The sequence below is a fragment of the Cucurbitaria berberidis genome (assembly GCF_010015615.1).
Source record: "Cucurbitaria berberidis CBS 394.84 unplaced genomic scaffold K460scaffold_3, whole genome shotgun sequence".
In the NCBI taxonomy this organism is placed as follows: domain Eukaryota; kingdom Fungi; phylum Ascomycota; class Dothideomycetes; order Pleosporales; family Cucurbitariaceae; genus Cucurbitaria; species Cucurbitaria berberidis.
The window spans coordinates 2425952-2443943 of record NW_024468937.1 but is presented as its reverse complement, the minus strand read 5'-3'; the positions used below and the strand labels follow the sequence as shown (position 1 = coordinate 2443943).

The following is a 17992-nucleotide window of genomic DNA, read 5'->3' as shown; positions in this document are numbered from 1 at the left end:
TACATGCTATCCACCAAACTTTTCCCACTCGTGTGATCGTAACTCATCCGATGCATTGAAAACCTGTGAAAAAATGGCTCGCTGGCCAGAAACTCCGAGAACTACCACCCAGAAAAGAATCTATGCTTGAAGAGGGCCGATGAAGGAGACAAAGAAGACAGCTCAAGGAGACGATCCGCTTAGTCGACCTCCTCGACGGTGGGGCCGTCATCGTGGCTGGCACCGCCGGGGCCGCCGGGACCACCAGGCATGCCGCCGCCGGGCATACCGCCGGGCATGCCACCCTCGCCGCCAGCACCGTAGAACTTCATCATGATGGGGTTGGCGACACCCTCGAGCTCCTTCTGCTGCGACTCGTACTCGTCCTTGGTAGCAGTCTGGTTGTCGTCCAACCAGGTGACGGTCTTGTCGATCTCGGCCTTGAGCTTCTCCTTGTCACCGGCATCGAGCTTCTCGTCGACCTTGGAGTCGGAGAGGGTGTTGCGCAGCGAGTAGGCGTATGACTCAAGAGCGTTCTTTGCGGAGATGCGGGAAGCCTCAGCCTCATCCTCCTCCTTGTACTTCTCAGCCTCAGCCAACATGCGCTCAATCTCCTCCTTGGACAGACGGCCCTTGTCGTTGGTAATGACAATCTTGTTGGTCTTGCCGGTACCCTTCTCGAGGGCAGAGACGTTGATGATACCGTTGGCGTCAACATCGAAGGTGACCTCGATCTGAGGAACACCACGGGGCGCAGGAGGAATACCGGTAAGCTCGAACTTTCCGAGAAGGTTGTTGTCCTTGGTGCGGGCACGCTCACCCTCGTAGACCTGGATGAGCACACCGGGCTGGTTGTCGCTGAAGGTCGAGAATACCTCGGACTTCTTGGTGGGGATGGTCGTGTTGCGCTTGATGAGAGCAGTCATGACACCACCAGCGGTCTCAATACCGATGGAGAGCGGCGCAACGTCGAGAAGCAGGATCTCGCTGGTCGACTTGGAGGACGTGTCACCGGACAGGATAGCGGCCTGGACGGCGGCACCGTAGGCAACGGCCTCATCGGGGTTGATGGACTTGTTGGGCTCCTTGCCGTTGAAGAAGTCGGAGACCATCTTCTGGACCTTGGGGATACGGGTAGAACCACCGACCAAGACGATCTCGTGGACGGTAGACTTGTCAATCTTGGCGTCGCGAAGGACACGCTCGACGGGCTCCATGGTGGAGCGGAAGAGATCCTGGCAGAGCTCCTCGAACCTCGCACGGGTGATGGAGGTATAGAAGTCGATGCCCTCATACAGGGAGTCGATCTCGATGGACGTCTGGGCGGAGGAGGAGAGGGTACGCTTGGCCCGCTCGCAGGCGGTTCGGAGACGTCGGAGAGCACGCGCGTTGGAGGTGAGATCTGTGTGGGGGTCAGTACAAACTCAGAACGGACAATGAGGCAGAAAAACAGTTTTTAAGCAGCAGAACGCTTGATATGTCCCTTGCTGTTCTTATGTTGCTTGAAATTAGATTCGAAATGAAAAGGACGGTCACAGGGTTCGCAGTAGTAGTCGACGCCCTTCCCTCCTCGCTCAACGGTTTTGTGGTGGCGTGGAGAATCGTTGTGCCTAACGAGTGTTGCGTTGTCACGGCAATCGACGTCGCAGATGTCGCATCGGTAGAGCTGGTCTGCCACTGCTGCTTCCTGGCGTGCCTTGGTTCCAGCCTTCTGGTTCTCGTTGTGGACTCGCATTCTCTCCTTGAACGCTTCGGTAGGGTTGGCTCGAAGGTTGCGCTGGTAGGTGTATTGGTAGAGACGATCCTTCTCTCTGATAGCGGCAGCGAATGCGTCGAGTTGTTCAGGTGTGTAGTCGATGTCACCATGTATAGGTTCCATGAGGGGGCTGTGACTGCAAAGCCCTTTCCATGTGAACATATCTCGAGGCCAAGGACAGAAATTGCTGAAGCCATAGGATTTGTCGAGATGATACATGGACCAGAAGAGGCAACTGAATGCAGCCTCCAATGCGACGACGACGGTGCGGAATACGGGTACGTTGCCTGCAGTTGGGATTGGACATTCGGCCAGCAACGCAATGTGGTGAATCTTGAATCCATTTTGCTTAGCCTTCCTGACATTGGCAGGACAGAGGACGCCATTGTGATGTTCGTAGATGCGACACCGTACTCCTCCGCGAAATGAGGTTCCTGATCCGATGTAGAGAAGGTACCGATTACCCTTCTTGAGGACCAAGACGTAGATGCCCCAGACATTCCTTGGAATGATGGAAGTGATAGACTCAAACCAGTGGATGGATGGTGGTGCAGAACATTGGACGACGCCCAATAGGCCGGGAGTGAAGGCAAAGCCGATACGACCAAACAGAGTAGTAAGCCGATCCTGAGAAGGCAGGACATGGCGGAAGCGAGGGTTGACATAGGCCGGGCCATTGATGCAGTTCCAAGTGAGTGTTTGAAGGATGGTTGTGACGTCGACTTGGTATCGCATCCTCGGTGGTGCAAATCGCCAGGGTCGAATTGCTGTGGGAGAGAATGTCGGATGGTTGTGGAAGAGAAGAGTAGACGGGGCAAAAACCAGTTTTTATCCCCTCCACTGGAGGTGAGCTCCTGCCCTCCCTCATACCGGACAGGCAGGACGAGTGAGTCGTTGAGGAAGGATGGGCCGGCCGAAAAGGACTTTTCGATACCGGGCAGGCACAACGAGTGAGTCGTTGAGGAAGGAACGGCGGGCCGAAAAGGACTTTTCAATCCCGATTGGAGGGAGGACAGGAAAGAGGTCGTAGGCTCCTGTCCTCCCTCTCACCACCAGGAAGGCATAACGGAGTCCTCGAAGGAAGCGACGACCAAAAACCAGTTTTTGGCCGCTCGTTGGAGGGAGGACAGGAAAGAGGTCGTAGGTTCCCATCCTCCCTCTCACCAGTGAGCGCAATAAGCGCCCCGTTGAGCAAGAAAGAAAGAACAGCTACATAAGAAAAGAAAGTTCGGAGTTTGAGAAAAGAGAAATACAGAAGTTACCCACTGTGGCATGTTAGCGAAGTTCAGCGGTGAGGGAGGGGGTGGGGCGGAGCACGGACCCTTTTTTCGTCTTGCGTTTGAACTCATTAGTGAAGTGGTTGACAAGTCGGTTGTCGAAGTCTTCACCGCCGAGATGGGTATCACCGGCAGTCGACTTGACCTCGAAGATGCCCTCCTCGATAGTCAAGAGAGAGACATCGAAAGTACCACCACCAAGATCGAAGATGAGGACATTGCGCTCGCCTGTGGTCTTCTTGTCAAGACCGTAGGCAATGGCAGCAGCGGTGGGCTCGTTGATGATGCGGAGGACGTTGAGGCCAGCAATCAGACCAGCGTCCTTGGTGGCTTGACGCTGCGAGTCGTTGAAGTATGCGGGGACGGTGACGACGGCGTTGTTAACGGTGCCACCAAGGTACGACTCTGCGGTTTCCCTCATCTTGGTCAGGACCATGGATGAGATCTCCTCGGGGGTGAAGGTCTTCTCCTCGCCCTTGAACTCGACCTGGATGACAGGCTTGCCGCCCTTGTCGATGATCTTGAAGGGGAAGTGCTTCATGTCGGCCTGGACCTCAGCGTCGGCGAACTTGCGGCCGATGAGGCGCTTTGCGTCGAAGACGGTGTTGACGGGGTTCATGGCGACTTGGTTCTTCGCTGAGTCGCCGATGAGGCGCTCAGTGTCTGTGAAGGCGACAAACGAGGGCGTGGTGCGGTTGCCCTGGTCGTTGGCAATGATTTCGATGCGGTCATCTCTGAAGATACCGACGCAAGAGTACGTCGTACCGAGATCGATACCAATCGCGGGGGCCATGATGTGGATATGTGTATGGGTATGGGTATGGGTAGTGGGGTATCAAAGAAGAAAGGGAAACAGTAGAAGTGCTCACAAAGTCTGGGACTTGGTATGGGTGAGTCTTTGTAGAAGGAGTTTGTGTTGTGTAGTGGAAAGGCAGCAGAGGGAGCGGGCGAGGAGTTTTTATTTCTATGGGCGTGGTGTTTTTCGATGGATTTCCAGCACCTTCGACGCTTTGGCCGGCCAACCAGAAGCTTCGAGCAGTGTCTGAGACCCACCGCCAAAAGCCTGCCTGACGGGCTGCTGGCGGGCAATTGTTCTGGATGTGGCCCACTAACACGGATTGCTAGCAAAATTATCAGTTGCGCCGCCCTATGTGGTGCCGGCAGACCAGGGCAGGTTCCCGTGTCTTCTTTCGCCGCCCTTCTTTTTGTGGTTGCCTGCCTGCGGGTCATGACGGCAGAGACCCCACTATGACCGCAAACAGTGACATAAGCGAGGGGCTTGACGTGCCCCGCCATATCAAAGACTTGCCCGCCCACCCCTGCGAAACCACGGGCAGCTTCAGGAAGCTTCAGGACCTTCGAAACTGGAAACGTCTCTCACTGCTGCCCGTCGACACGTATCGACACGTAGTGGTACCAGAAGACTTTTTCCCCAGATGAGGCCGCTTCATTTCGCGAGAAGCAGGCGCCAAGTCAGGGCACGAAGCGCGAAGCACGGTTTGCGCCTTGAGAAGCTGCCCCAGGGTGCTACTCGCTTTGTCTGTCTCTACCGTACATAATTGCAATCGTCTTTGCATCCCAACAAACGCTGAGCCGCTCGGTCACGAGGTGGGCTCACTAACGACGCTGTATACCTGGTCGACGGTTTGCAGTACGGCCTGGAGGATGTCTTCAGTTCAGCAGTCTTGCAAAGAGGAGCCAGCAGTTGCCCAAAACAACCCAAAGGCATCCAGGCTATACCATGAAAACGCTCTTTAATAGCAGGCAAACAAACTGACAGCCCGTCATGGCTCTGAAAACGACTCCACAGGTTCCTCAACGCCGGTCTACAAGGGTCCCCAAATTTGCTCGAGGCTGCAAGACGCCGATGTATGTCCGCACGTGACGTAGCTGCCCGGCCACAACAGCATGACGTCAGTTTGCCGTTCACCTCGCGCAGCCTGTTGCGGGGAGCTTGCATGGCCAATTTTGCTGCTCATCTCTCCTCTGCTCTCTGCGTAGCTGATATCAGTGTGGTTTCTTGTCTCCCTCAGTTCCTCGACAACCACAATGCTTCGAAACGGAGCCTCGCGCCTGGCGCTGAGGTCAATTGCAGCTCCAACAGCGCGTCCAGCTGCCAGCTTCCACCGCACATCTCCAATACAACAATGGACAACACAGTTCGGATCCATGGCCTCGAGGAGACCTCAACTACCACAGACGGCCCAACTGAAGCCAATTCAGGCCGCCATCGCGCGTCGAAACATCACCGAGAAGCAGCGGCAAGCTGAGAGCAAATACGCGCACGAGGAGATCAAGCCAACGCCAGAGACCGTGTCGTCCACCTCATCCACCCACCCCATCTTCAGCGAGGTCGCAACGGAAACCCCGACAAAAGAAGTTGATATGATGGCAGGAGTGAAGCATGATGTGGTGAGTAAAACACCCCATGTTGCTGGTTTCAGAGCTGACACGTCTAGGGTACTGTTAAAGAAACCTTCAATCTTTCAGCTGTTCCCCGGGAAGCTTACTACATGGGCCTTGCCGGCACGTTGCCCTACCTCGCAACCTCAGTATCCACTGTTTACCTCGCCTGGGAAATCAACCATGCCAACTCTGGCTACGGCTTCCTCATGAGTGAGACAACCGCCATACAACTTCTACACCTCCTGGAACCCCTTCAAATCGGCTACGGAGCTTCGATCCTCTCTTTCCTCGGCGCAGTCCATTGGGGCCTCGAATGGGCTGGCTTTGGAGGTTATCAGGGGTACAAACGCTACGCAATTGGTGTCGTTGCGCCTGCAGTGGCCTGGTCAACACTCCTCATGCCCCTCGAAGGCGCCCTCATTACCCAGTTCTTGGGCTTCGTGGGGTTGTACTATGTCGATGTGAGGGCGACGTACAAGGGCTGGACACCAAACTGGTATGCCGTCTATCGCTTCATCTTGACCTTTATCGTCGGTGCTTCCATTGTCGTCACTCTGATTGGACGAGGCGAGCTTCCCGGCCACGTGCCTTCTGCAGTCACTCGCGCCGAGGTTTTCCATGACAAGGGAGCTTCCGAGGAGAAGTTGTCCAAGGATGAGGAAGCCCGAGCTGCCAAGAAGAAGGAAGCTGCTCGGAGTGATGATCGTGGTGAGGATAAGTGATTACCTCGAAGACGCTTATTCGCAGTCTTGTCTCATATTTTCTTCATATATCCCCATGTACGGGTAGGTAGGCGCCTGGATATGAATGTTTCCTTCTGTCATTGCTCATTTTTCGGCATACTCGGTTGCTATCAACGTAAATAGTCTGTGAAATTTGTAATTCTACATGTTTACACTATTGTACATGATGACTTGCGTGAATATCCCGAGTTCATGATTCCTGCGCCATAACTTGGCCTTGCCAACGCCTTGCTTTCATTATTTTACATTCGTCCAATTTCTGGTATACAGTGATTCTCCATGGACTTGTCCAACACCCTTCTCGTCCCCCAGACCCTTAACCCCTCGCCCCTACCGCCCATCCTCCGCACGCATACTAAAAGCACCCCTAACCTCCTCGCCTACGCCCCTTTTAACCCACACATCCTCCGAGTTCGGCCCAGCCTTCAATCTATTCTCCTTCTCCCTGTACCTATCCTGGACCATGCGCTCCTTGACGTCCCTCCCGCTATAGCTATTCTTAGTGCGCATGCAGAACCAGAAGTCATTCCAGTGCTCTGAACACGCGCGCAGTTGGCCATGGCGGTATATGTCATTGAAATGTCCGCCCAGACTGGAGCAGTAGAAGGCGCTGTCGAAGGCGGCACGACAGGACATTGTGCGGGGCAGGGAGGGATCGAATTCTGGCTCTGGCGCATTGTCGGTTGTGGTGGAGCTTGAGGTTGTAGAGAAGGAGGGAGGCGCGAGGTGTGGGTGGGCGGCGTAGAAGTCGGGATCGTGCGGTGCGGGTGAGGGTGGAGGTGTTTGCGTAGTCGTTGTGGGAGGCATTGGTTGCGGCGCTGTTGGGAGAGGTTGTTGATCTTTTGGTTGTGCTTTGGCATCTGTGCCTGAGCCTGAGAATGGCCACCAACTCATCGTGAGGGTTTGTGTGTATGGAGGTTTATTGTATGTAGTGCTAAGACGCTTCGCAATCGAACTGTCGAATATATAGCTTCAGTACACGATCGCGCAATATCTTTTGGTTGTGGTATATAGCCTGTAGGCACCGGGGAAGTTTATTCGGGTAATTGAGTTTCAAGAACACGCGCCGTGGAAGTGCAAGTTCCCAGCGAATGAGAGACGAGACGGCCCGCTTCCACGACCAAATCATGTGAGTGGCATGTTTGAATTCCTACGTCATGCATACTCTACAGTAGCGCCTGCATCTGCCTTGCAGTGATCGCTATAACTCCACCTGGACGCGTTTTGTGCTCTGAATCATTGCTGGTTTGTGTCTTGCACGACTTGTTTTTTTTTGTCGGGCTTTCCTTCTCTTCGTTACCCTCCTTGCGACCTGAATCTGGTCTGCTATTTCGGTAATCCTCGAAGCAGTACAGCTATCAGACACTGTACTCTAATTTCACCCCTCCCTGGGTGTTTACGACCTACGATATCCACAGTCGCAATACTCCTACGCATCACGACTCTCCCCTATGACTCCACGACGTCTTACGACGTAACGAATCCCTCTCTCAACCCCGCCGACCCCTACAACTCACCCCGCGACGCCCCGACCTGGGTAACGGTCGTCCACGGTCGTCATGCTCGAAGGCCTCGTTTCAAACCTGCTTAATCGGTTCTTGGGCATGTATGTTCAGAACTTCGATCCAAAGCAACTCAATGTCGGCATCTGGTCTGGCGATGTGAAGTTGCGAGATCTCGAGCTCCGCAGGGAAGCCCTCGACCAGCTACGCCTACCACTAAACGTCGTCGAAGGCCACCTCGGCTCGCTCACACTCTCAATACCGTGGTCGAATCTGCGCGGGAAGCCACTCAAGGTCAACATCGAGGATGTGTACCTACTGGCAGCACCGAAGGAGGATGCCGATTACGACGCCGATGAAGAAGAGCGGCGAGCACACGCTGTCAAGATGGAGAAATTGGACAGCGCGGAGCTACTCAAGGAGCGCAACACCGAAGGCATGAGCGCAGAAGAGCAGCAGAAGAACCAGAGCTTTACTGCCAGTTTGGTCACCGCCATTGTAGACAACGTTCAAGTTACAATCAAGAATATCCACATCCGTTACGAAGACTCGATATCCGACCCTGGCCATCCCTTTGCCCTCGGTGTCACACTCGCCGACTTCAGCGCTATCAGCACAGATGAGAACTGGAAGCCTACTTTCATCCAAGGCAACTCGACCTCGACACACAAGCTGGCGACATTAGGTTCGCTGGCCGTATACTGGGACACGGATACAAAGCTCATTGGGACCGGAAAGGGCAATCAGAGTAGTGAGGAGCAACATATCGACCATTCGGACTTTATTGAAACGCTCCGGGACATGATTGTGAGGGGCGAGAGCCCTGACTTGGGTGATCACCAGTTCATCCTCAAGCCTATCAGTGGTCGTGCTGGCCTGGAGATGGACAAGACTGGCAAGCCCGACCGGCCCAAGATGAAGGCTCGCCTCCTCTTTGACGAGCTCGGTTTCATCATTGATGAGGATCAATATCGCGATGCCCTTATGCTGGTAGACCTCTTCCACTACTTCATCCGACACCAAGAGTACAAAAAGTACCAACCAAAGTCATCACCGAAAGAGGATCCTGCTGGGTGGCTCAAGTTTGCAGGCCAGGCCGTCCTCGACAAGATCCACGAAAAGAATCGCCAATGGAGCTGGGACTACTTCAAGGAGCGTCGCGACGATCGAGTACGATATATCGAGCTGTTCAAAAAGAAGAAACGTGAAGAGAAGCTCAACCCTACCGAAGCCGAGGATCTCGATAAGCTCGAACGCAAGCTGAGCTACGAAGATCTCCGTTTTTGGCGCTCATTAGCACGGAACCAGCTGCGCAAGGAGAATGTGGGAGTGAAGAAACCACCCCCCAAGCAGACTTGGACCTCTTGGGCTTGGGGCGGTAAGAAGGAAGAGCAGCACGATGACGAATCCCAAATGAGCGAGCAGCAACGCAAGGAGCTGTACGATGCTATCGACTGGGATGAGAAAAAGGCCATCACCGAGGCAGTGGATATGCCTCGAGAATATGTCAAGTTGGAGGTCAATATGAGCCTTCGGACCGGAAGCTTCACGCTTAAGCGCGACCCTCACGGAAAGTCAGCCGAGATACTTCGTCTTCTCTTCGACTCATTCAGCACTCAATTCTTGCAACGTACAGACTCCATGTTTGTCAAAGTTGCTCTTGAGGGTATGCGTCTGTATGATGGTACGACAGAGGGCAGCTTGTTTCCACAGATTATCACCATCAAGGATGCCCCACCCGTGCCAGACGACAAGCGCATTGAGGAGCTCAATGATGATGAGTCGTCCAAGGACGATGAGGGCGAGGAAGAAGAGAAAGAAGATCCGTTCTTCTACCTCACATTTGAGAAGGACCCACTAGACAACAGCGCTGACACGTCTCTCACTATGAAACTGAAGGGTATGGAGTTTGTGTATAACCCACGATTCGTGGTAGAGGTGGCAAAATTCTTCAAACCTCCCGAGCGACATATGGAATCGATTGGCGCTCTCATGGAAACTGCTGGAGCTACTATTGAAGGCATCCGGCAGCAGACCCGTGCAGGCCTGGAGTTCGCACTCACCGAACACAAGACCATCAATGCACAGCTGGATCTGCAGGCACCACTTATAATTATCCCGGATTCTGTGACCAAAAAGTCCAGCAACTGTCTCATTCTCGACGCTGGTCACATCAGTGTGACAAGCGAGCTCATCGACAAAGATACATTGCGTGAAATTCAATCGAAGCAGAAGCAACAATACACCGATGAGGACTTCCGACGGCTAGAGAATTTGATGTACGATAAATTTCTTCTAAAGTTGCATTCGACCCAGGTTCTGATAGGACCCTCAATCGAGGAGACGCGCGCACAGCTCGAGGAGGATTCTGCATCGAAAAACCTCCATATCATAGACAAGATCAATATGGACTTCAAGATCGAGATCTGCATCGTTCCGAAGGCGTCCGATCTGACCAAGTTTCGCGTCTCAGGAAATCTTCCGGTCCTCCACGCATCAATATCGGACGCAAAATACAAGAACTTGATGAAACTAATCGATGTGGCGATACCCAAGTTCGACAACGATGAGCCAAGCAAGCAGGTCGCTGAAGGCGCAAAGGGTCCGTCTAACCTGAAGCCAACGAGCGATGCGAAGGCGAGTACAGACCCTCTCGGAAGACCTCGATCAAAGTCATTTCAATTTGCTGCCCAAGACCATGAGCTTGTCATGGAAGAAGAGGAAGGTCACGGCGACGAAACAAATGAAAAGTTCGAAGATGCGCCAGAAGTCAAGGACAATAAGGAAGAGGCTCATGTTCATCAACGCAATTTCGAATTCAAGTTCACGGTCGATAAACTACAAGGCTCGCTATTCAGGACTGATCCAGAGGGTCGCAAAGCAGACCAACTGCTAGTCGAACTCATTGCTGAAAGCTTTGATCTCGACTTTTACCAGGAGCCGTTTGAGATGGGTGCAGATGTGCGTTTGAGAAGTCTAGCTGTTGAAGATCATGTTGAACAGACTCCAACACCTGAGTTTAAAAACATCATATCTTCAGAAGACGTTTCAGCGGACGAGCAGAAAGACCTCTTTGCTTTGAAGTTCGTCAAAGTCAACAAGGACTCCCCAGAATTTCAGACAAAGTACGAGGGCATCGCTACGAACTTGGATGTTGCAGTTTCGACAATCAACTTGATTGTGACTAGACGGACGCTTTTGACGCTACTAGACTTCGTTCTCGCTACCTTCACGAGCCCTGGGCCAGCCCAGGATCAACAGGCCCAAATAGCTGCAAAGGCACATGAGGACCAACAAGTCGCCCAACAGCCTCAGGCGGAGCCGGATAAGATTCGCATCCGCGCTGAGTTGAAGCGCATCGCAGTCGTTTTGAACAACGATGGCATACGACTTGCCACTCTGAGTCTGAACTCTGGAGATGTTGCTATCTTCCTAAACGGCAAGACTATGCGCATCGGTGGACGACTCGGCAACCTGTCGTTGATAGATGATGTAAACCAAGGTGTCTCTGAGGAGTCATCGCTTCGCCAACTCGTAACTATCGAGGGCAAAAACCTGGCTGATTTCAGCTATGAGACCTTTGATGCTGATTCGGAGAGCTACCCGGGCTACGACATGTCTGTTGCGCTCAAGACCGGCTCTATCAAGATCAACTTCCTCACAGAGCCCTTCAGAAAGATAATGGAGTTTGCCGTCAAATTTGGCAAGATGCAAGCAATTTTTAACGCAGCTCGGCAGGCAGCGGAGAACCAAGCAACACAGATTCAATCAAGGGCGACCAAGTTCCATTTCGATATCACCATCAGCACGCCCATCGTTGTCTTCCCAAGAATGGTCATTTCGGACAAACCTGATCGTGACACTTTAACTGCGAACCTTGGAGAGATATATGCGAAGAATACATTTGTTCCGCTGGATGATTCCAAGGATGCGGATGTTGCCAATAAGCTTTCGGCTGGAATAAGGAACATCAAGCTCACCTCAAACCTCCATTATGACGAGGACCGCTCAGAGGAGCTTGAGCTTATCGACAAAGTGGACTTGGACTTCAACATCACAATGGTCGAGCATAGGGAGGGACAACAGCGTCCCGACCTGGAGATTGATGGTTCGATGTCAGATATGAACGCGCGCCTCACACCCGAGCAAATGAAGTTTGCACTGGAGCTGTCGCGATCCATTCCGGCAGCATTTGCTACGGAGTCGGAAGCCATTGAGGAAGATGTTCAAGCTGAATTGCCGAAGTCGACGACGGAGCCTGCGCGTCGACTCACCGATCAAGAATCCACTGACGAAGAGCCTTCCAAGAATGTGGTGTCATCGCAAGGGCCTGAACTTCAGACTAACGCTGATAAATGGACGAAGCTCGACTTCGTTTTCAAAGTTGGCACTATCGGCTTAGAATTGGTCAAGTCTAAGGATGGCGAGCCTGTTGGCGACGTTGAAGCTGCCAGCCTCTCCAAATTCTCACTTAACGACACCAATGTCAAGGTTCGCATGATTAGTGACGGTGCAATGGAAGCGGAGCTGGTTGTGCAATCATTCACCATCCGGGACAGTCGCACTCAGGGAACAAACAAGTTCCGGAAAATCATGTCGCTCATCAACAACGACGTCAAGCAGCAGTTCATGGCTAGTGTCTCGATCTCGGGTGGGCAAGAGCGTAATCTGATTGCGCTTTTGACAATTGATAGCCCGAGGATCATCTTGGCTCTGGACTACCTGTTCGCTTTGCAGGCTTTTGCCAATGCCGGCCTTGCAACAGATGAACCTTTGGCTATAGAGGAGGAGACTGAGAATGACGAGACTGATAGCGACGACGAGATCATGTCACCGGATGGATCTCGAACCCCAGCGAAGCTAGAAGCCGCTCCAGAATCCACCCAAGGAGGGATGAACATCTCATTCCGAGTCAACTTGGTGGATGCACAAGTTGTGCTCATCGCAAACCCCGCCTTGGCCAGCTCAGAAGCCATCGTCTTGGGCACGAAACAAGTATTGGTTTCTAAACAGCAAGCCATGACTTTGCAGGTAGACAAGGTTGGCATGTTCTTGTGTCGCATGGACCGCTTCGAAACAAACCGCATGCGCATCCTTGACGACTTCAGCATCCAGACAGCGCTCGACATGCGGAACCAGGGCTCGAAATCGTCTTTGATCAGCATTACTGTCGATATCGAGCCTCTTGTGCTCCGCTTGTCGCTACGAGACATCCTGTTAGCTATGCAAATCGTAAACCGCGCATCTGCAATGTCAGGAACCGATGACAAGACGTTAGCTAGCGAGGTACCGCAAAAATTGAAGCCGGGCACACCGTCCAAGAAGGGTGCATCGATAGCGGGCAAGGCGTCGTCGCAAAGGCCCCGCGCAAAGTCAATTGCGACTACTAAGCGATCCAGCCAACACGGCACGCAACTCCAAGCTCCACAACCTCCTTCTGCTGTGCTCAAGAGGGAGGAAATGCATGTTAGCATCGAAGGCATTCGCGTGGTGCTTATTGGTGACGTGCATGAGATGCCGATGCTGGACTGGCGCGTGAAGAAGTTTAATGTCGATGTACGCGACTGGTCCGGTGCCATGGTCGCTGACACCTCTCTGGACACCCTCATTAATGTCTACAACTTCTCGAAGTCGGCTTGGGAGCCCTTGATCGAGCCCTGGAGTGTTGGCTTTCACATGGCCAAAGACCAGAACCCGGACAGGATCTCCATGGATGTGTATTCCCGCAAGGCAATGGAGCTTACGGTAACTGCGGCTACGATTGCCCTGGGGTCCAAGTCCTTCGACTTCCTCACTAGTGACGAAGATATTCTTTCTAAACCACGCGGTAGTGATGCACCGTACCGCATCCGAAACTACACTGGCTTCAGTCTCGACGTTTGGGCTGAAGGGAAAGAACAAGAGGGCTTTGCAGCGAAGCTAGATGATGGTGAGGAGCAGCCATGGCGATTCGAAGATCCCATGTCAACAAGAGAGACGTTGTCCACAGATGGGGCAACAGGTATGATTGGCCTCAGGCTCCAAGGAAGCGGCTTCGACACTCTCTCACGAATCCCCGTTCATCGTGAAGGCGAGTTCCTGTACAATCTCAAGCCGAAGCAGGACCGGATACAGCACCGCATACTTGTAGAGGTAAAGCTTGGTGCCGACAACATCAAGAATATCACCTTCCGGTCTCCACTACTAGTGGAGAACAACACACAGATACCAATTGAGCTTGGCATGTTCAGCCCTGAAGAAGGCCATCTTCTAAAGATCGATAAGATAGCTCCCGGTGACGCACGACCAGCACCTGTTGGCTCAGTCTACATGCATTCGATCGTCGTTCGTCCAGACCAAGGCTTTGGCTACGCTTGGTCAAATGAGCAGCTGTTTTGGAAAGACCTACTTAAGCGTCCAACTCGGACAATTACCTGCCGCGGCGAGCAAGACGAACAGGCACCGCCATTTTACTTCCAAATGCACGCAGCTTACGACAAGAAGGATCCACTAACCGGCGTATATCCATACATGCGTCTCCGCCTACAGGCACCAGTCGAGGTTCACAATCTTCTTCCGTATGACTTCAAGTATAGGATTTATGACAGCAACACGAAGAAGGACTGGACAAACTTCCTTAGGAAAGGAGGTATCAGCCCTGTCCACGTTGTTGAGCTCTCCCATCTTCTGCTCATCAGTGTGGAAATGCAAGATGGCCCATTTAAGCCGAGCAAGTTTGGCATCATCAACTCCACCGATCGAGAGAGCTTCCGAAGGGAGAAAGTTCTGGAGGTCAAGGATGACAACGACACAATCTTGCACCTGAACATGCATTTCCAGTAAGTTTGATAGCCAAAGTGTAGGCTCGTAAAACTAACAGCATTAGTAACTTCCCCGATGGAGGTGGCGCATTCAAGGTCGCAATATACAGTCCTTACATTGTCCTCAATCGCACCGGGCTTCAGCTTGATGTTCGGTCACAGCAGTTCATGGGACAAGCCAAAGCTGCTGCTGGACAGGGTGTCGTCTCGGATGATCAGAATGACGCTGGCAAGGCTCTACCTTTCATGTTCTCTTACCCGACGGACAACAAGAAGAACCGCGCTCTAATCAAGGTTGGGGATTCCAACTGGAGCAAGCCTCAGAGTTTCGACGCGATCGGAAGCACCTACACAGTTGCGTTGCCGAATAGCAAATCACGTTCAGACATGCATCTCGGCGTCTCTGTTGCTGAGGGCGAAGGCAAGTACAACCTAACCAAGACCGTGTCCATAGCTCCCCGCTTCATCGTCAAGAACAAGATCAAGGAGGAACTGCTTATCCGCGAGCCTGGCCAGTCGGATTGGATGTCGCTGAAAGATGGCGAGCTACTTCCTCTGAGATGGTTGCGTCAAGGAGGGTCACCACAGTTGTCTCTCTGCTACCCGGGTGTCAACAACCAGTGGTCGTCGCCCTTCAACATCTCAAATGTTGGCAATGTTCACGTGAAGCTATCCAAGGCCGGTCAGCGTCAGAAGCTAATACGCATCGACATTTTGATGGAACAAGCCACCATCTTCTGCCACATTAGTGTGGAGAATAAGCACTGGCCATTCTCGTTCAAGAATATGAGCGATCAGGAGTTCTTGTATTGGCAGGCGAACCCCCATCTCGACGAGGATGAGGACGATCGCGGCTCTGGCTTCCGCCCAATCAGGTACCGCTTGCCTCCTAGAAGCATCATGCCGTATGCATGGGATTTCCCAGCTGCGAAGAACAAGGAGATAGTCATCAGCGCCAACGGCAGAGAACGGCATGTCAAGCTTGCCGAGATCGGCCCTCTCATTCCCTTCAAGATACCACCTGGGCAAGAGCGAGGTGGTATGAAGGTTATCGATCTCAACGTCGTGGCATCAGGTCCGACGCAAACGCTCGAGGTCTCGAACTACAAGCCGTCGAAGAGTCTGTACAAACAGAAGTCCGCCACATCATCTTCTACGACGACTGGATTCGAAGTCAAGGAGCAGGATACCGACGTCACTTTCAAAGCTCAATTGAGACTTGCTGGCATCGGTATCTCGCTGGTCAATCGTCACCTCCGCGAATTAGTCTATATCACCCTGCGCGATGTGGAGCTAAAGTACTCCGATTCGCCTCTCTATCAAATGGTCAATATGCAGGTCAAGTGGATCCAGATCGACAACCAACTCTACGGTGGCATCTTTCCTATCATCTTCTATCCCAGTGTGGTCCCCAAGACTGGCAAGGAGATGGAAGCGCATCCTATCTTCCAAACCAGCATCACTCGTGTCAAGGATGACTCTTACGGTGTCCTGTACATCAAGTATTTCACGTTCCTCCTTCAGCAAATGACGCTCGAAATTGACGAGGACTTCATCTTCGCCATGATCGACTTCGCTAAAATCCCTGGTGCGTCCTGGGCGGAAGAGAAGGAGGGTAAACTATGGGATGACGCACTCGATATTCCGGAGCCCAAGCAGGAACAGTCTGGTCAGGATGTCTACTTTGAGCTGCTGCATCTGCAGCCGATGCAGATTGATCTGTCGTTTGTCCGAACCGAACGCATCAACGCTGAAGATACCATGAGCACTTCCAATCCCTTCATGTTCGCGGTCAACGTTCTAACCATGTCCATCGGCAATGTCAATGATGCACCAGTTCGATACAATTCTTTGATGTTGGAGAACGCTCGTATCTCAACGACAGCATTGATCAACAACATCAAGAACCACTACGTGCAGGAGTCGCTGCGACAGGTGCACGTCATTATTGGTTCTGCAGACTTCTTGGGCAATCCGGTCGGTCTATTCAACAATATCAGCTCAGGTGTTGCCGACATATTCTACGAGCCATACCAAGGTCTGGTCAAATCCGATCGTCCCGAGGAGCTGGGTATTGGTATCGCAAAGGGTGCATCAAGCTTCGTCAAGAAGTCTGTCTTCGGCTTTTCAGACAGTATGGCCAAGTTCACAGGTAGCATGTCGAAGGGTCTCTCAGCTGCTACACTTGACAAGGAGTTTCAAGATCAGCGCCGCATGTCTCGCTCGCGCAACAGGCCCAAGCACGCCCTTTACGGCATCACAGCAGGCGGCAACGCCTTCGCCAGCAGTCTTGCAAGCGGTCTCGGCGGTCTCGCGCGCCATCCAATGCAGGGCGCTGAAAAAGAGGGTGCACTCGGTTTCGTCAAAGGAGTAGGCAAAGGCCTCCTCGGCGTTCCCACTAAAGCAGCCATTGGCGCCTTTGATCTTGCATCGAATATGGCTGAGGGTGTCCGCAACACAACCACCGTCTTCGATCAAGAAGGCCTCGACCGCGTCCGCCTAACCCGCTTCATTGGTACTGACGGTATCGTGCGCTCTTACTCGCAACGCGAAGCGCTCGGCCAGTTCTGGCTCAAAACATTGGACAACGGCAAGTACTTCAACGAAGATTACATTGCGCACCTCGAGCTGCAAAACAAGGAGATGCTTGTCATGTTGACGTACAACGGTGTGATGATGGTGCGTACGAAGAAACTGCAGACGGAGTGGGATGTGCCTTTGAAGGACGTGCAGACTATTAGCAAGGAGAGGACGGGATTGGGCATCACGTTGAAGGGGGGTACGAATGGGCCGTTTATTCCCGTGGGGGATGAGGGGAGTAGGAATTGGTTCTATCGACAGGTTGCTGTGGCGGTGAATGCGTATAATGATAAGTGGAACGCCAAGGGCTAGAATGGAAGCTTGGTGGTATCCAAGCTGGGGTTGGGAGTTGGGTGGTATGGATTATGCAGGGCATTGCGAGGGTATCAGATTGCCTTTCTTTTCGTCGTGAGAGTTTTGTAATGTATATTCTTTCCTCCTTTGCTACCAGAGATGCTTTCTTTTGGCGATGTAGGGTATAAGCACTGAATGAGCACATAGGTACACTGAGAATTGCACTCTCAATATGCCGTCACATTCAATGCTCGTGGTGAATATGTGGAAGGACATCGATGTACATGGCATATGTAATAGATTTTTATTCTTATACTCATCTCACCTACTGCATTGTACAATCGTACAATCCACTGCTGGCCGGATATAAAGAAAAAGGTATCCATCCTTCCTGGGAGCTCGCGGGTCCGAATTCGGTATTCCGCGGGAGGCAAAAGACGGTGGATCTGTCCTGTGGAGATTGACCCACTGTATCTGAAGTCACCGTGAGCCCGACGCGCGGATGGAGTGCCGTGCTAGAAGGCTAGCTTTGCTAGAGGCGGAGTGATCGACGGTTTTGACGAACAATGGGCGGAACCTCTTGCTTTAGCTTGGAAGAGGCTGAAAATGTTTGAGGGGACATGTGACGAGCCTGGGCAGCGGCGCGGTTGCTTTT

General features: G+C 52.6%; 4 protein-coding genes across 4 annotated transcripts; 2 read left to right on the top strand and 2 right to left on the bottom strand.

The window, feature by feature from the left end:
* Positions 1-6: 6 nt before the first annotated feature.
* Positions 7-4154, bottom strand: K460DRAFT_395038 (heat shock 70 kDa protein). The gene is made up of 2 exons (XM_040936028.1): positions 3058-4154; positions 7-1381 (listed from the first exon to the last, which is right to left on the bottom strand). Exons 1-2 carry the CDS (start codon positions 3803-3805, stop codon positions 180-182), a joined length of 1950 nt encoding a protein of 649 aa, XP_040787929.1. The 5' UTR covers positions 3806-4154; the 3' UTR covers positions 7-179.
* A 907-nt stretch (positions 4155-5061) lies between these two features.
* On the top strand, positions 5062-6140 carry K460DRAFT_283636 (uncharacterized protein; the record flags this gene model as incomplete). The annotated part of the gene is made up of 2 exons (XM_040928672.1): positions 5062-5424; positions 5472-6140. The coding sequence occupies 2 exons, from the start codon at positions 5062-5064 to the stop codon at positions 6138-6140; spliced, it is 1032 nt and encodes a 343-aa protein (XP_040787928.1).
* Positions 6141-6323: 183 nt separating this feature from the next.
* Positions 6324-7221, bottom strand: K460DRAFT_107977 (uncharacterized protein). The gene has a single exon (XM_040926534.1). The coding sequence runs from the start codon at positions 7053-7055 to the stop codon at positions 6492-6494; it is 564 nt and encodes a 187-aa protein (XP_040787927.1). The 5' UTR covers positions 7056-7221; the 3' UTR covers positions 6324-6491.
* Positions 7222-7327: 106 nt separating this feature from the next.
* Positions 7328-17626, top strand: K460DRAFT_337478 (vacuolar protein sorting-associated protein-like protein vps13). The gene is made up of 2 exons (XM_040931011.1): positions 7328-14481; positions 14529-17626. The coding sequence occupies exons 1-2, from the start codon at positions 7721-7723 to the stop codon at positions 17353-17355; spliced, it is 9588 nt and encodes a 3195-aa protein (XP_040787926.1). The 5' UTR covers positions 7328-7720; the 3' UTR covers positions 17356-17626.
* Positions 17627-17992: the final 366 nt, after the last annotated feature.